Source organism: Ranitomeya imitator, chromosome 2, assembly GCF_032444005.1.
Source record: "Ranitomeya imitator isolate aRanImi1 chromosome 2, aRanImi1.pri, whole genome shotgun sequence".
Lineage (NCBI taxonomy): Eukaryota > Metazoa > Chordata > Amphibia > Anura > Dendrobatidae > Ranitomeya > Ranitomeya imitator.
Genome location: NC_091283.1, coordinates 318903202 through 318919597, shown reverse-complemented (window position 1 = coordinate 318919597; position 16396 = coordinate 318903202). Strand labels below are relative to the sequence as shown.

The 16396-nt window shown below is 42.5% G+C and overlaps 2 protein-coding genes across 5 annotated transcripts in view; both read right to left on the bottom strand.

Moving 5' to 3' along the window:
• Window positions 1-2523: 2523 nt before the first annotated feature.
• The window catches only part of LOC138663460 (oocyte zinc finger protein XlCOF22-like), a 33818-nt gene continuing 19945 nt past the window's right edge, over window positions 2524-16396 (bottom strand). Inside the window, exons 7-8 of one of the 4 annotated variants that reach the window (XR_011318192.1) lie at window positions 2976-4738; window positions 2525-2617 (exon numbers count right to left, since the gene is read on the bottom strand). Coding sequence is in view for 2 of the 4 variants with exons in the window: in XM_069749672.1 (XP_069605773.1) it covers window positions 3528-4738 (1211 nt within the window). In the remaining 2 variants the exon portion in view is untranslated. Of the gene's footprint in view, window positions 4739-16396 lie in introns of all 4 variants that reach the window. The other 3 variants (XR_011318193.1, XM_069749672.1, XM_069749670.1) reach the window with 3 other exon arrangements.
• On the bottom strand, window positions 2620-3476 carry LOC138666472 (gastrula zinc finger protein XlCGF67.1-like). Its single transcript, XM_069754693.1, has 3 exons — window positions 3466-3476; window positions 3197-3335; window positions 2620-2781 (listed from the first exon to the last, which is right to left on the bottom strand). The coding sequence occupies exons 1-3, from the start codon at window positions 3474-3476 to the stop codon at window positions 2620-2622; spliced, it is 312 nt and encodes a 103-aa protein (XP_069610794.1).

Here is a 16396-nt window from a genome sequence, read left to right as displayed (position 1 = left end):
TCACTGGGTGGAGGTTTCAGATTAGTACTGAAACAGGAGTCAGGGTCAGGCCTGGTGGCCCAGACAAGCACACCATCAGTGTAATCTCTGGGAGAGGGACAGACAGGGTTTCCCTAGTCTGAGGGATATAGCAGGGGCCCGGGTTATTAGCTTTAGCCTACCTAGGCTCCCCGTGACAGGAAAGAGCTGAAAACTGCTGTTCACAATGATCTCCATCAAACATCACTGAGCTCGAGCTGTTTGCCAAGGAAGAATGGGCAAGAATTTCAGTCTCTCGATGTACAAATCTGATTGAGACATACCCCAAGTAACTTGCAGCTGTAATTGCAGCAAAAGTATTAAGTTAAAGGGGCCGAATAATATTGCACGCCCCACTTTTGGTTTTTTATTTTCCACAAAAATTTAAAATAACCAATAAATTTCATTCAATTTTACAATTGTGTTCCATTTGTTGTTGATTCTTCACCAAAAATTTACATTTGGTATCTTTATATTTGAAGAATGATATGTGGGAAAAAGTTGAATAATTCCAGGGAGCCGAAAACTTTTGCAAGGCACTGTATATTCCCACCGACCCTCTCCCACATATGGAAACAATTGCACCAGCTCGGACACAAGTGGTGGAACAGATTAAATATCTTGGTGTGGTGGTCGGGTCTAATATTACAGACTACCATATATATATTCATTGTTCAGAAAACTGATATGGTGCAAGCGAAATGCAAGGATAAAACTGGCGTCACTTCAAAGGGACAAAACTGAGGGAGGTTTGGAGATTCCTGATCCATTTTATAGCTTCGCAGATACAACATTTTCATGGGTGGGAAAAAGAGAGAATGTGGACAAGAATGGTAGTCTTCTCCTTCAAGACATAAAATGTGCGTCATCCGTATATGTGCTGGAGGTGGGCACTAAGTCCAGATAGAGAGACCGACCTTAGCAATGATGTACAACATGTGGGACAGGGGAGAGACTGTTGGAGATAAGGGAATACTATAATTTTACCCCATTATGGCAAAATCAGCGACTGATGGAGTTTGACAAGTTGGCTGGTCAGTTAGTACAGGGGTGGGGAATTTTTTTTTCTGCCAAGGGCCATTTGAATATTTATACCATCCTTCGGGGGCCATACAAACTCATCCCACAAATTACATCCTGACTCTGGCACTGGTTTCAGGACGTAATCTTTCATTGCATGCCCTTCAATGTTCAGTAGTGAATACTGCATGTATGTGCTAACAGCAAGAAGAAGTTAATGAGCTGGTTGTAATCAAAATACATCTCCCTGCACAAGAATGCGATCCCTGACAATCTGCTCGGGGCCTGATAAAAGATCATTGAGGGCCGTAAATGGCCCTGGAGCCTGAGGTTCCCCACCTTTGAATTAGTAGGAAATCGAACACTTAAAAGCTTTAACAAATTATAAGAGTTTGGATAGCCTCATGGCCTCTTCTTTCGATACCTACAACTTAGGCATGTATATCTGACTCAGTTTTGCTCTGTGGCATCCGTTATACGGAAGAAATATTTACTAGTCTCTCGCAGATAAACCTTGTTCATACAGTATATAGAACACTGAGCTTTCTTTTTAGAATTGGAGTATGTTCAAATGTAGATTGTCCAAGAGGTGGAACTGGAGATGAGCACTTGTTACACATGTTCTGGAGTGCAGGAGATTAGGCTCCTACAGTAAAAACACATTCGCTTTAATAAAAAGGTTATTTGGCATGCAAATCCAAGCAAACTCCAAAATATGCATATTGTGATAATTGGGAGAATCTATAGATCTCAAATCCATCCCCGATGACTGTAGGTCTTTTGCAAACATTGTATCAAGCTCGCAAACTCATATAGGGTACTCCTGAGAGATAACATATGGCAATTTCTGGCTTCAGGAACACTTGTGGTATGATCATTACAGGTTAAATGATATAAGTAGGGCCAGTACACATGCAAACTAATATAACTATTGGAGATCTTGGGATCTCCACCGCATAGGAAAGCATGTAATTACAGGGGATCCAGGCTTTCACAAAATGTCAGCAGAGCCCCCTGCAGCGCCGAACACCTGCAGCGATGCACCGCACATCTGAACACCCCTTCATCCCAGCCTGCGTCCTGCAGCACCGCTCCACTCTTGCCTCCTCCAGCAGCGACCCAGGGACCCTGCTCCACAGCGGCCGGTAAGGTAGGTCCGCATTATAAGACACACCCCCATTTCCCCCAGAAATTTTGGGGAAAAAAAGTGCATCTTATAATCTGAAAAAAAACGGTAGTTATGTCATATGAACCCTGCGTCCAATTAGCACAGGCGTCACTGTTCTCACCTTTGGACAAATTGAACAATAATACTTAATCAAAGAGAAGTCGCAGCCCAGGCTTCCTGTTGATGTTCCAACATGTCCGAAGGCGGAGAAAGTAAAGCCGGAGCTGACTGGGCGCAGGGCTTGTGTAATGTAACAGCCTCATATGAGCCCCGGGAACGCGAGTGCCGACACCGCTGGAACAACATCGGCACGAAAGGAGAGAATGAATTTTTTTTATTTTAACAAAGCCATACATGACGAATGACAAAGGATTGCCATAGTAGTGCACAACCCCTTTCAGAAAATCCAATCTTCACTTAAAACATTTCCAACATTCTGAACATGCAAAAAGCTTCTCCCCTGCTTGACTTCTCTGATGTTTTTTAAGAGTTGAAATCCGTTTAAAACATTTCCCACATTTAAGGACCTGAAAAAGCCTTCTCTGGGTGAGTTCTCTGGTGGTGATCAAGATGCGCTTTTCGGGTAATGGTACCGTCACACTCAGCGACGTTGCAGCGATACCGACAACGATCCGGATCGCTGCAGCGTCGCTGTTTGGTCGCTGGAGAGCTGTCACACAGACAGCTCTCCAGTGACCAACGATGCCGGTAACCAGGGTAAACATCGGGTTACTAAGCGCGGCCCTGCGCTTAGTTACCCGATGTTTACCCTGGTTACCAGCGAAGACATCGCTGAATCGGTGTCACACACGCCGATTCAGCGATGTCTGCGGGGAGTCCAGCGACGAAACAAAGTTCTAGACTTTCTTCCCCGACCAGCGACAGCACAGCAGGGGCCTGATCGCTGCTGCCTGTCACACTGGACGATATCGCTAGCCAGGACGCTGCAACGTCACGGATCGCTAGCGATATCGTCTAGTGTGACGGTACCTTAAAACATTTCCCACATTCTGAACACGAAAAAGACTTCTCCCCTGTGTGAGTTCTTTGATGTGTGATTAGATTTGATTTACGTGTAAAACATTTCCCACATTCTGAACACGAAAAAGACTTCTCCCCTGTGTGAATTCTTTGATGTGTGATTAGATTTGATTTACGTGTAAGACATTTTCCACATTTTGAACAGGAAAAAGGCTTCTCTCCTGTGTGAGTTCTCTGGTGCTTAACCAAATCTGATTTCTGGTTAAAATATTTCCCACATTCTGAACATGAAAAAGGCTTGTCCCCTGTGTGAGTTCTTTGATGTGTGATTAGGCTTGATTTATTTGTAAAACATTTCCCACATTCTGAACATGAAAACGTCTTCTCCCCTGTGTGAGTTCTCTGGTGCGTAACCAAATGATTTCTGGTTAAAATATTTCCCACATTCTGAACATGAAAACGTCTTCTCCCCTGTGTGAGTTCTCTGGTGCTTAACCAAATATGATTTCTGGATAAAATATTTCCCACATTCTGAACAGGAAAATGGCTTCTCTCCTGTGTGAGTTCTTTGGTGTGTAACAAGATTCTCTTTGTGGTTAAAACATTTCCCACATTTGGAACAGGAAAAAGGCTTCTGCCCTGTGTGTGTTCTCTGGTGACAAACAAGGTTTGATTTCTGTGTAAAACATTTCCCACATTCTGAACAGGAAAACGGCTTCTCCCCTGTGTGGGTTCTCTGGTGCATAACCAAACTTAATTTACAATTAAAACATTTCACACATTCTGAACAGGAAAATGGCTTCTCTCCTGTGTGAGTTCTTTGGTGTGCAACAAGATTCTTTTTGTGGTTAAAACATTTCCCACATTCGGAACAGGAAAAAGGCCTCTCCCCTGTGTGCGTTCTCTGGTGACAAACAAGGGTTGATTTCTGTGTAAAACATTTCCCACATTCTGAACAGGAAAATGGCTTCTCTCCTGTGTGAGTTCTTTTGTGTGTAACAAGATTCTCTTTGTGGTTAAAACATTTCCCACATTCTGAACAGGAAAATGGCTTCTCTCCTGTGTGAGTTCTTTGGTGTGTAACAAGATTCTCTTTGTGGTTAAAACATTTCCCACATTCGGAACAGGAAAATGGCTTCTCCTCTGTGTGAGTTCTCTGGTGCCTAACCAAACCTGATTTCTGGCTGAAACATTTCCCACACTTGGAACAAGAAAATCTATTCTCTGCTGTGTGAATTTTTTTATGTTTAAGAAAAGACTTTTCAAGGGGAAAACTATTTCCATATTCTGAACATGATAATGGATTCTTTGATTTATAAGTAATTTGTTTTTTAATGTTTATTTTGCGACTATGATTTGCTTTAGTAGTTGGTAATGAATCAGAAGACAAGACCTGTTTCAAAGGATCAGATGACAGATCTTTGCTGTGAAGGGATGATGGTATATCTGGAGTAATGGCATTCACTCTAATTGTATCCTGATGGATCTCAAGATCATCTGATTTAAAAATTAAAGATGTCAGCTGCCCCTCTGGTTTCTTGGTACAGTCATCTACGAAGAAAAAAACAATTATTATTTTAGAATAAAATATCCTCAAATTTTATATTTTTTAACATTTCTACTTTAACGGTCAGGAAAAATGTCACATTCTGTAAAAAATTTTGAATTATTCACCAAGACAATGACAGTTCACATTCTAAGGCTATGTGCACATGTAGAATGGTCCTCTTCGGATTTTTCTGCAGCGGAATTGATAAATCCGCAGTGCAAAACCGCTGCGGATTTATCGCGGATTTACCGTGGTTTTTCTGCGGATTTCACTGCGGTTTTCTATTGGAGCAGCTGTAAAACCGCTGCGGAATCCGCAGAAAGAAGGGACATGCTGCGGAATGTAAACCGCTGCATTTCCGCGCGTTTTTTTCCGCAGCATGTGCACAGGGTTTTTTGTTTCCCATAGGTTTACATTGTAATGTAAACTCATGGGAAACTGCTGCAGATCCACAGCGTTTTGCGCATCGTGTGCACATAGCCTAATAGAACACTGCATGAACAATCACACGCTAATAGAAAACAGCATGACCAAAGGAGCATGGTATTCAACTGTTTGTTCATTCTGACTCACAAATATGGAATACACAATAAACGAAGAAAATAATGGCTGTCACGCAACAATGTGGTTATTTCTTGCTTTATTAGGCGCTGTGCGGCTCAGGCACGGGAGACATGTGGAAGGTACGGACTAGAGCGCGAAACAGCTGTAGTCCGTACCTTGCACATGTCTCCTGTGCCTCAGCCTCCCAGTGTCTAATAAAGCAAGAAATAACCGCATTGGTGAGTGCCATCCATTATTTTCTTCGTTTATTGTGGATTCCCTGCATGTTTTTTTTCCATATGGATTGAGCACCTACATCGGTGTTTTTGGAGGCTATCTGGCGTTCATGATTTAGTGTGGATAACCTCATTTCATCTCTTTGAGGTAAAGGCGATGCAGTGGTGCCAAACACTTTTCTGCTGTTGACAAATATGGAATAAAAAGCCACCAAAATGTTATGTAGGTGAAAAAAGTACCAAAATAAGTTCCACTCATCTTACAAAAAACAAGTCCCCACTCAGGTCCATCACTTATCAATGGAAAAAAAAAGAGGTTTCAACATTATTTAGTGGCTCAAAGTCTCTTGAAAAGCAACATTGCTTCCATAAACCAATCCAGCAATATCCGCTCTCCCAAAGCCAAATTTCCCCCTCTCTTCAGAGCCTTGCAGTGCAGACAAACCACATTTAGCATCTATGTATTTGGTATTGCTGCAGTGACAAGAACCCACTTAATTTACGGTGTCCTGAAGCACAATCTGAACACTACATGCTGAGTAATAAAATTGCATATTTGCAATTTTTACTCTCCAACATCCATTGAGTGCTAATCACCTGGAAGTGCCTGTGGACTCAAAATAGTTACTACTCCTATAGACCAATTCATTGAGGGTTACACTGTCCAAAATGTAGTCACTTTTGGGGGATTTTTACTGTTCTGGCTTTCTGACATTTGTCATTTTAGAGCAAATGGTGTGTCCTATCTCCTCTGGAACCTGCTATTGAGATGTCTGTTTCTGTCAACAGGCGCTGCCTTATTCATTCTGCAGGCGGTGCTGGTAATGGAGGAGATATCAGAACCAGAAGCTATGAGTGGCACCGGTTCTGTCCATCCACTAAGGTTAGGGTACCTGGGACAGGTAGTACCATCAGGTCTGGCACTATGAGTGTGTGTGTTATTCAGCTGAAGTAATCTCTTCCCTGCTTCACCCAATTGGAAAGTACCAAACCCTACTAAAGCCCGAAATATATTGCCGGATACTGCCAGATACAGCCTTGTTCTCTTCTGGTTCAGTCTTCTGTGTTCAGCTCCTGACTTGTTTACACCGTGTTCCAAATTATTATGCAAATTGGATTTAAGTTTCATAAAGATTTAATTGTTTTGTTTTACAAATAAACTTATGGATGGTATTGTGTCTCAGGGCTCAATGGATCACAGAAATCAATCTTAAACACATAATAATTAGTTTTCCAGGTGACTCTAATTAAAGGAAAACTACTTAAAAACGATGTTCCACATTATTAAGCAGGCCACAGGTTTCAAGTAACATGGGAAAGAAAAAGGATCGCTCTGCTGCCGAAAAGCATCAAATAGTGCAATGCCTTGGACAAGGTATGAAAACATTAGATATTTCACGAAAACTTAAGAGTGATCATCATAATGTGAAGAGATTTGTGACTGAAACAGAGCACAGAGTTCCTGCAGATAAAGGCATAATGAGGAAGGTTTCTGCCAGACAAATTCATTGGATTAAGAGAGCAGCTGCCAAAATACCATTACAAAGCAGCAAACAGATATTTGAAGCTGCTGGTGCCTCTGGAGTCCCTCAAACCTCAAGGTGTAGGATCCTTCAAAGGCTTGCTGTGGTGCATAAACCTACGATTCGGCCACCCCTAAAGAGTGTTCACAAGCAGAAACAGTCTGGTTTACTGATGAGTGTCGAGCAACCCTGGATGGTGCATATGGATGAAGTAGTGGATGGCCACCATGTCCCAACAAGGCTGTGATGTCAGCAAGGAGGTGGAGGAGTCATGTTTTGGGCCGGAATCATGGGGAAACAGCTGGTAGGGCCCTTTAACCCCTTTACCCCCAAGGGTGGTTTGCACGTTAATGACCGGGCCAATTTTTACAATTCTGACCACTGTCCCTTTATGAGGTTATAACTCTGGAACGCTTCAATGGATCCTGGTGATTCTGACATTGTTTTCTCGTGACATATTGTACTTCATGACAATGGTAAAAATTATTTGATAGTACCTGCGTTTATTTGTGAAAAAAACGGAAATTTGGCGAAAATTATGAAAATTTCGCAATTTTCCAACTTTGAATTTTTATGCAATTAAATCACAGAGATATGTCACACAAAATACTTAATAAGTAACATTTCCCACATGTCTACTTTACATCAGCACAATTTTGGAACCAAAATTTTTTTTTGTTAGGGAGTTATAAGGGTTAAAAGTTGACCAGCAATTTCTCATTTCTACAACACCATTTTATTTTAGCGACCACATCTCATTTGAAGTCATTTTGAGGGGTCTATATGATAGAAAATACCCAAGTGTGACACCATTCTAAAAACTACACCCCTCAAGGTGCTCAAAACCATATTCAAGAAGTTTATTAACCCTTCTGGTGCTTCACAGGAATTTTTTGAATGTTTAAATAAAAATGAACATTTAACTTTTTTTCACAAAAAATTTAATTCAGCTCCAATTTGTTTTATTTTACCAAGGGTAACAGGAGAAAATGGACCCCAAACATTGTTGTACAATTTGTTCTGAGTATGCCAATACCCCACATGTGGGGGTAAACCACTGTTTGGGCGCATGGCAGAGCTTGGAAGCGAAGGAGTGCCATTTGACTTTTCAATGCAAAATTGACTGGAATTGAGATGGGACGCCATGTTTCGTTTGGAGAGCCCCTGATGTGGCTAAACATTGAAACCCCCCACAAGTGACACCATTTTGGAAAGTAGACCCCCTAAGGAACTTATCTAGAGGTGTGGTGAGCACTTTGACCCAACAAGTGCTTCACAGAAGTTTATAATGTAGAACCGTAAAAATAAAAAATCATATTTTTTCACAAAAATTATCTTTTCGCCCCCAATTTTTTATTTTCCCAAGGATAAGAGAAGAAATTGGACCCCAAAAGTTGTTGTACAATTTGTCCTGAGTACGCTGATAGCCCATATGTGGGGGTAAACCACTGTTTGGGCGGATGGGAGAGCTCGGAAGGGAAGGAGCGCCGTATGACTTTTCAATGCAAAATTGACAGGAATTGAGATGGGACGTCATGTTGCGTTTGAAGAGCCACTGATGTGCCTAAACATTGAAAACCCCGACAAGTGACACCATTTTGGAAAGTAGACCCCCTAAGGAACTTATCTAGAGGTGTGGTGAGCACTTTGACCCACCAAGTGCTTCACAGAAGTTTATAATGTAGAACCGTAAAAATAAAAAATCATATTTTTTCACAAAAATTATCTTTTTGCCCCCAATTTTTTATTTTCCCAAGGGTAAGAGAAGAAATTGGACCCCAAAAGTTGTTGTACAATTTGTCCTGAGTACGCTGATACCCCATATGTGGGGGTAAACCACTGTTTGGGTGGATGGGAGAGCTCGGAAGGGAAGGAGCGCCGTTTGACTTTTCAAAGCAAAATTGACAGGAATTGAGATGGGACGCCATGTTGCGTTTGAAGAGCCACTGATGTGCCTAAACATTGAAACCCCCCACAAATGACACCATTTTGGAAAGTAGACCCCCTAAGGAACTTATCTAGAGGTGTGGTGAGCACTTTGACCCACCAAGTGCTTCACAGAAGTTTATAATGCAGAGCCGTAAAAATAAAACAAAATTTTTTTCCCACAAAAATTATTTTTTTAGCCCCCAGTTTTGTATTTTCCTGAGGGTAACAGGAGAAATTGGACCGCAAAATTTGTTGCCCAATTTGTCCTGAGTGCGATGATACACCATATGTGGGGGGAACCACTGTTTGGGCACATGGGAGGGCTCAGAAGGGAAGGAGTGCCATTTGAATGCAGACTTAGATGGAATGGTCTGCAGGTGTCACATTGCGTTTGCAGAGCCCCTAATGTACCTAAACAGTAGAAACCCCCCACAAGTGACACCATTTTGGAAAGTAGACCCCCTTAGGAACTTATCTAGATGTGTGCTGAGCGCTTTGACCCACCAAGGGCTTCACAGAAGTTTATAATGGAGATCCGTAAAAATAAAACAAAAATTTTTTCCCACAAAAATTATTTTTTAGCCCCCAGTTTTGTATTTTCCCGAGGGTAAAAGGAGAAATTCGACCCCAGAATTTGTTGTCCAATTTGTCCTGAGTGCGCTGATACCCCATATGTGGGGGGGAACCACTGTTTGGGCGCATGGGAGGGCTCGGAAGGGAAGGAGCTCCATTTGGAATGAGGACTTAGATGGAATGGTCTGCAGGTGTCACATTGCATTTGCAGAGCCCCTAATGTACCTAAACAGTAGAAACCTCCCACAAGTGACACCATTTTGGAAACTAGACCCCCTAAGGAACTCATCTAGATGTGTTGTGATAGCTTTGAACCCCCAAGTGTTTCACTACAGTTTGTAACGCAGAGCCGTGAAAATTAAAAAAAAAAATCTTTCCCCCCAAAATTATTTTTTAGCCCCCAGTTTTGTATTTTCCCGAGGGTAAGAGGAGAAATTCGACCCCAAAAGTTGTTGTCCAATTTGTCCTGAGTACGCTGATACCCCGTATGTTGGGGGAAACCAACGTTTGAGCGCATGGCAGAGCTCGGAAGGGAAGGAGCGCCATTTGGAATGCAGACTTAGATGGAATGGTCTGCAGACGTCACATTGCGTTTGCAGAACCCCTAATGTACCTAAACAGTAGAAACCCCCCACAAGTGACCCCATATTGGAAACTAGACCCCCCAGGGAACTAATCTAGATATGTTGTGAGAACTTTGAACCCCCAAGTGTTTCACTACAGTTTATAACGCAGAGCCGTGAAAATAAAAAATCTTTTTTTCCCCACAAAAAATATGTTTTGGCCCCGAGTTTTGTATTTTCCCAAGGGTAGCAGGAGAAATTGGACCCCAAAAGTTGTTGTCCTATTTGTCCTGAGTACGCTGATATCCCATATGTTGGGGTAAACCCCTGTTTGGGCACACGGGAGAGCTCGGAAGGGAAGAAGCACTGTTTTACTTTTTCAACGCAGAATTGGCTGGAATTGAGATCGGACGCCATGTCGCGTTTGGAGAGCCCCTGATGTGCCTAAACAGTGGAAACCCCCCAATTATAACTGAAACCCTAATCCAAACACATCCCTAACCCTAATCCCAACAGTAACCCTAACCACACCTCTAACCCTGACACACCCCTAACCCTAATCCCAACCCTATTCCCAACCGTAAATGTAATCTAAACCCTAACTGTAACTTTAGCCCCAACCCAAACTGTAGCCCTAGCCCTAACCCTAGCCCTAATCCTAACCCTAGCCCTAACCCTAGCCCTAACCCTAGCCCTAACTCTAACCCTAGCCCTAATGGGAAAATGGAAATAAATACATTTTTTTAATTTTTCCCTAACTAAGGGGGTGATGAAGGGGGGTTTGATTTACTTTTATAGCGGGTTTTTTAGCGGATTTTTATGATTAGCAGCCGTCACACACTGAAAGACGCTTTTTATTGCAAAAAATATTTTTTGCGTTACCACATTTTGAGAGCTATAATTTTTCTATATTCTGGTCCACAGAGTCATGTGAGGTCTTGTTTTTTGCGGGACGAGTTGATGTTTTTATTGGTAACATTTTCGGGCACGTGACATTTTTTGATCGCTTTTTATTCCGATTTTTGTGAGGCAGAATGACCAAAAACCAGCTATTCATGAATTTCTTTTGGGGGAGGCGTTTATACCGTTCCGCGTTTGGTAAAATTGATGAAGCAGTTTTATTCTTCGGGTCAGTACGATTACAGCGACACCTCATTTATATCATTTTTTTATGTTTTGGCGCTTTTATACGATAAAAACTATTTTATAGAAAAAATAATTATTTTTGCATCGCTTTATTCTCAGGACTATAACTTTTTTATTTTTTTGCTGATGATGCTGTATGGCGGCTCGTTTTTTGCGGGACAAGATGGCGTTTTCAGCGGTACCATGGTTAGTTATATCTGTCTTTTTGATCGCGTGTTATTCCACTTTTTGTTCGGCGGTACGATAATAAAGCGTTGTTTTTTGCCTCGTTTTTTTTTTTTTTTCTTACGGTGTTTACTGAAGGGGTTAACTAGTGGGTCAGTTTTATAGGTCGGGCCGTTACGGACGCGGCGATACTAAATATGTGTACTTTTATTGTTTTGTTTTTTTTATTTAGATAAAGAAATGTATTTATGGGAATAATATTTTTATTTTTTTTTTCATTATTTTGGAATATTTTTTTTTATTTTTTTTTACACATTTGAAATTTTTTTTTTTTACTTTTTTACTTTGTCCCAGGGGGGGACATCACAGATCAGTGATCTGACAGTTTGCACAGCACTCTGTCAGATCACTGATCTGATAGGAGTGCAGGCTGCTTCACAGTGCCTGCTCTGAGCAGGCTCTGTGAAGCCACCTCCCTCCCTGCAGGACCCGGATCCGCGGCCATCTTGGATCCGGGGCTGGAGGGAGCAGGGAGGGAGGTGAGACCCTCGCAGCAACGCGATCACATCGCGTTGCTGCGGGGGGCTCAGGGAAGCCCGCAGGGAGCCCCCTCCCTGCGCGGTTCTTCCCTGTACCGCCGGCACATCGCGATCATCTTTGATCGCGGTGTGCCGGGGGTTAATGTGCCGGGGGCGGTCCGTGACCGCTCCTGGCACATAGTGCCGGATGTCAGCTGCGATAAACAGCTGACACCCGGCCGCGATCGGCGGCGCTCCCCCCGTGAGCGCTGCCGATCGCATATGACGTACTATTGCGTCCTTGGGAAGTAAAGCCCACCCCACATGGACGCAATAGTACGTCTAATGGCAGAAAGGGGTTAAGGTTCCTGAAGGTGTGAAAATTAACTCTGCAAAGTATATAGAGTTTCTGACTGACAACTTTCTTCCATGGTATAAGAAGCAGAATCATCTTCATATATGACAATGCACCATCTCATGCTGCAAAGATTACCTCTGAGTCATTGGCTGCTATGGGCATAAAAGGAGATAAACTCATGGTGCGGCCAACATCTTCCCCTGACCTCAACCCTATAGAGAACCTTTGGAGTATCATCAAGCAAAAGATTTATGAAGGTGGGAGGCAGTTCACATCAAAACAGCAGCTCTGGGAGGCTATTCTGACTTCATGCAAAGAAATACAAGCAGAAACTCTCCAAAAACTCACAAGTTCAATGGATGCAAGAATTGAGGAGAGGTGATATCAAAGTAGGGTTCCTATGTTAACATGTAACTTGGCCTGTTAGGATGTTTGGAGTTAAATAGCTTTTTTGTACAGTGAATGTGACCTCCTAATGCTGCAAATTCCACAAATGAGAATTTTCAGTTCTTTAAAACATATCAAATGTTTAGAAATTCTACCGTGCCTAATAATTTGGAACAGTGCATTTTGAGTTTTTATTCATTTTGGAGATTATACTGTTATCATTGGGAAGTTTCTTCAATAAAATTCGATGTATAATCTAAAGAGTGATGACTTTTCTTAGACGGACTGTCATTTGCACCGACCATTTAGGAAAATCCGAGAAAAATATAATTTGCGTAATAATTTGGTACACGGTGTATTTGTTTCCTGTTATGACCCCGGTCCGTTTACTGACTATTCTTGTGTCTTTTGATTTTGTATTTTCTCTGACTTCATGGTCGTGACCTGACTACCATACTATTCTTCTTACTGTCTTAGGGCAGTCCCACACGTCCAGATAATTCCGGTACCGGAAAAATCGGTACCGGAATTATCCGTGTCCGTGTGCCCCTGCGTTTCTGTGGCACATCAGTGTGGCACACTTTTGCCGCCCGTGTGCCCACTGGGTACCACACGCACCGTGCAGGAGACAGCGCTAAAGTTTAGCGCTGTCCCCTGCATCTGGTGCTGAAGCCTCCATTCATATCTTCTCTGCAGCAGCGTATGCTGTAGAGAAGATATGAATATTCTTTTTTTTTTTGTTTCTCGTGTTTAACATAAAGATCCATGTCCCCAACCCCCTCCCACCCCCTGTGTGCCCGCCCGCTGTTCTTAAAATACTCACCCGGCTCCCTCGCTGGCTGTCGCTGCTTCCTGTCCTGGCCGCACCTTCTACTGTATGCGGTCACGTGGGGCCGCTCATTTACAGTAATGAATATGCGGCTCCACCCCTATGGGAGGTGGAGCCGCATATTCATGACTGTAATCGGCGGCCCCACGTGACCGCTCATACAGTAGAAGGTGCGGCCAGGACAGGAAGCAGCGCCAGCCAGCGAGGGAGCCGGGTGAGTATTTTAAGAACAGCGGGCGGGCGCACAGGGGGTGGGGACATGGATCTTTATTTGAAACACCAGAAACTTAAAGAAAAAAAAAAAAGATTATTCATATCTTCTCTACAGCAAACGCTGCTGCAGAGAAGATATCAATGGCGGCTTCAGCGCCAGTGGGGGGGACAGCGCTTACTGGAGCGCTGTCTCCTGCACGGCACACAGACTGCACACGGACAACGTCCATGTGCAGTACGTGTTTTACATGGACCCATTGACTTTAATGGGTCCGTGTAATACGTGCGCTCCCACGAACACTGACATGTCTCCGTGTATGGCACACGGAGACACGGTCCGCAAAAAATCAATGACATCTGCACAGATGCATTGATTTGAATGTGTCTACGTGTGTCAGTGGCTCCAGTACGTGAGGAAACTGTCACCTCACGTACTGGAGCCACTGACGTGTGAAACCGGCCTTACACTACAGAAAAGCAAGTAACAGCGTGGTCCAACCTAGAGGTCTCTGTGCAAATCCAGATGTAGAGGGGTTAAAAAAGTTAAAGAGTGATGGGCAAAACTTTGACTATAGACAATAAACACATCTACTGAAATGATCAAGCTGAATAGCCTTCTTAGGTATAAAAAAATTGAGTAACTAATGGTGAAACCTCTCTGCGGTAATTAGAGTCTGAGGCTCTGTGGCTCTTGGCAATCTAAATTATCGTAAGGGACAATATTTTATATCACATGATAACTATTTATTAGGCTATGTGCACATGATGCGGATTTGTAGCATTTCTGCAGCTTTTTTTTCCGCGCTGAAATGCTCCAAAAACGAAATGGATTACTTAAGCAATGTTAATCAATTACATTCCTGAAGTATTGTGCACATGATCCAGAAATTTCCATCCTTATTTGCAGCTTTTCATTTTCCGCAGCATGTCAATTCTTTTTGCGGATCTGCAGCTTTTCTGCACCCATTGACTTCCATTGAGTCAGTCAAATCGGCAGCAAAAACACAGGTGTTAAAAGGTTTGCGGATTTTCTGCGGATTTTCTGTGAAAAATGCTGTGAATTGTCAATGAGAAATGATACAAAGTGATAGATAGATCGTCTTAGTGATAGAAAGCAGAGGGTGGTTATAAATGGTATAGTCTCTAACTGGGTTGCTGTGACCAGTGGAGTACCGCAGAGGTAAGTGTAGGAACCTATTCTCTTCAACATATTTATTAACGATCTGGTAGAAGGTTTATACAGTAAAATATCATTATTTGCAAGATGATACAAAACTATCTAAAGCAGTTAATACAAGAGAAGATAGTATTCTGCTACAGATGGATCTGGATAAGTTGGAAACTTGGGCTGAAAGGTGGCAGATGAGGTTTAACAATGATAAATGTAAGGTTATACACATGGGAAGAAGGAATCAATATCACCATTACACACTGAACGGGAAACCACTGGGTAAATCTGACATGGAGAGGGACTTGGGAATCCTAGTTAATAATAAACTTACCTGCAGCAGCCAGTGCCAGGCAGCGGCTGCCAAGGCAAACAGGATCATGGGGTGTATTAAAAGACGTCTGATACACATGATGAGAGCATTATACTGCCTCTGTACAAATCACTGGTTAGACCTCACATGAGTACTGTGTACAGTTTGGGCACCTGTGCTCAGGAAGTATATAATGGAACTAGAGCGAGTACAAAGGAGGGCAACTAAATTAATAAAGGGGATGGGGGAACTACAATACCCAGAGAGATTATCAAAATTAGGATTATTTAGTCTAGAAAAAAGAAGACCGAGGGGCGATCTAATAGCCATGTATAAGGATAAACAGTGGGTACGGAAAGTATTCAGATTCCTTTAAATTTTTCACTCTTTGTTTTATTGCAGCCATCTGGAAAATTAAAAAAAAGTTATTTTTTTTTCTCCTTAATGTACACTCTGCACCCCATGTTGGCTGAAAAAAAAACAGAAATGTAGAAATTTTTGAAAATGTATTAAAAAAGAAAAACTGAAATATCACATGGTCATAAGTATTCAGAACCTTTGCTCAGTAGTGAGTAGAAGCACCTTTTTGAGCTAGTGCAGCCATGAGTCTTCTTGGGAATGATGCAACAAGTTTTTCACATCTGAATTTGGGGATCTTCTGCCATTCTTCCTAGCAGATCCTTCCAGTTCCGTCAGGTTGGATGGTGAACATTGGTGGACAGCTATTTTCAGGTCTCTCCAGAGATGCTCAATTGGGGTTTAGGTCATGGCTCTGGCTGGGCCAGTCAAGAATGGTCACAGAATTGTTCTGAAGCCACTCCTTTGTTATTTTAACTGTGTGCTTAGGGTCATTGTCTTGTTGAAAGGTGGACCTTCAGCCACGTCTGAGGTCCAGAGAACTCTGGAAGAGGTTTTCATCCAAGATATCTCTATACTTTGCCGCATTCATGTTTCCTTCAATGGCAGTCATCCTGTTCCTGCAACTGAAAAACACCCCCATTGCATGATGCTACACTGTTGGGATTGTATTGGGCAGATGATGAGCAGTGCCTGGTTTTCTCCACACATATAGCTTAGAATTATCACCAAAAAGGTCTATCTTCATCTCATCAGACCAGAGAATCGTATTTCTCATAGTCTGGGAGTCCTTCATGTGTTTTTTTGGCAAACTCTATGCAGGTTTTCATATGTCTTGA

Bases quoted from the DNA above. Each gene is read 5' to 3' on its own strand.
- LOC138666472 (XM_069754693.1), bottom strand. The intron at 2,782-3,196 runs GTACCGTCACAC...TTACCCGAAAAG, and splicing joins AATGTGGGAAATGTTTTAAG to CGCATCTTGATCACCACCAG.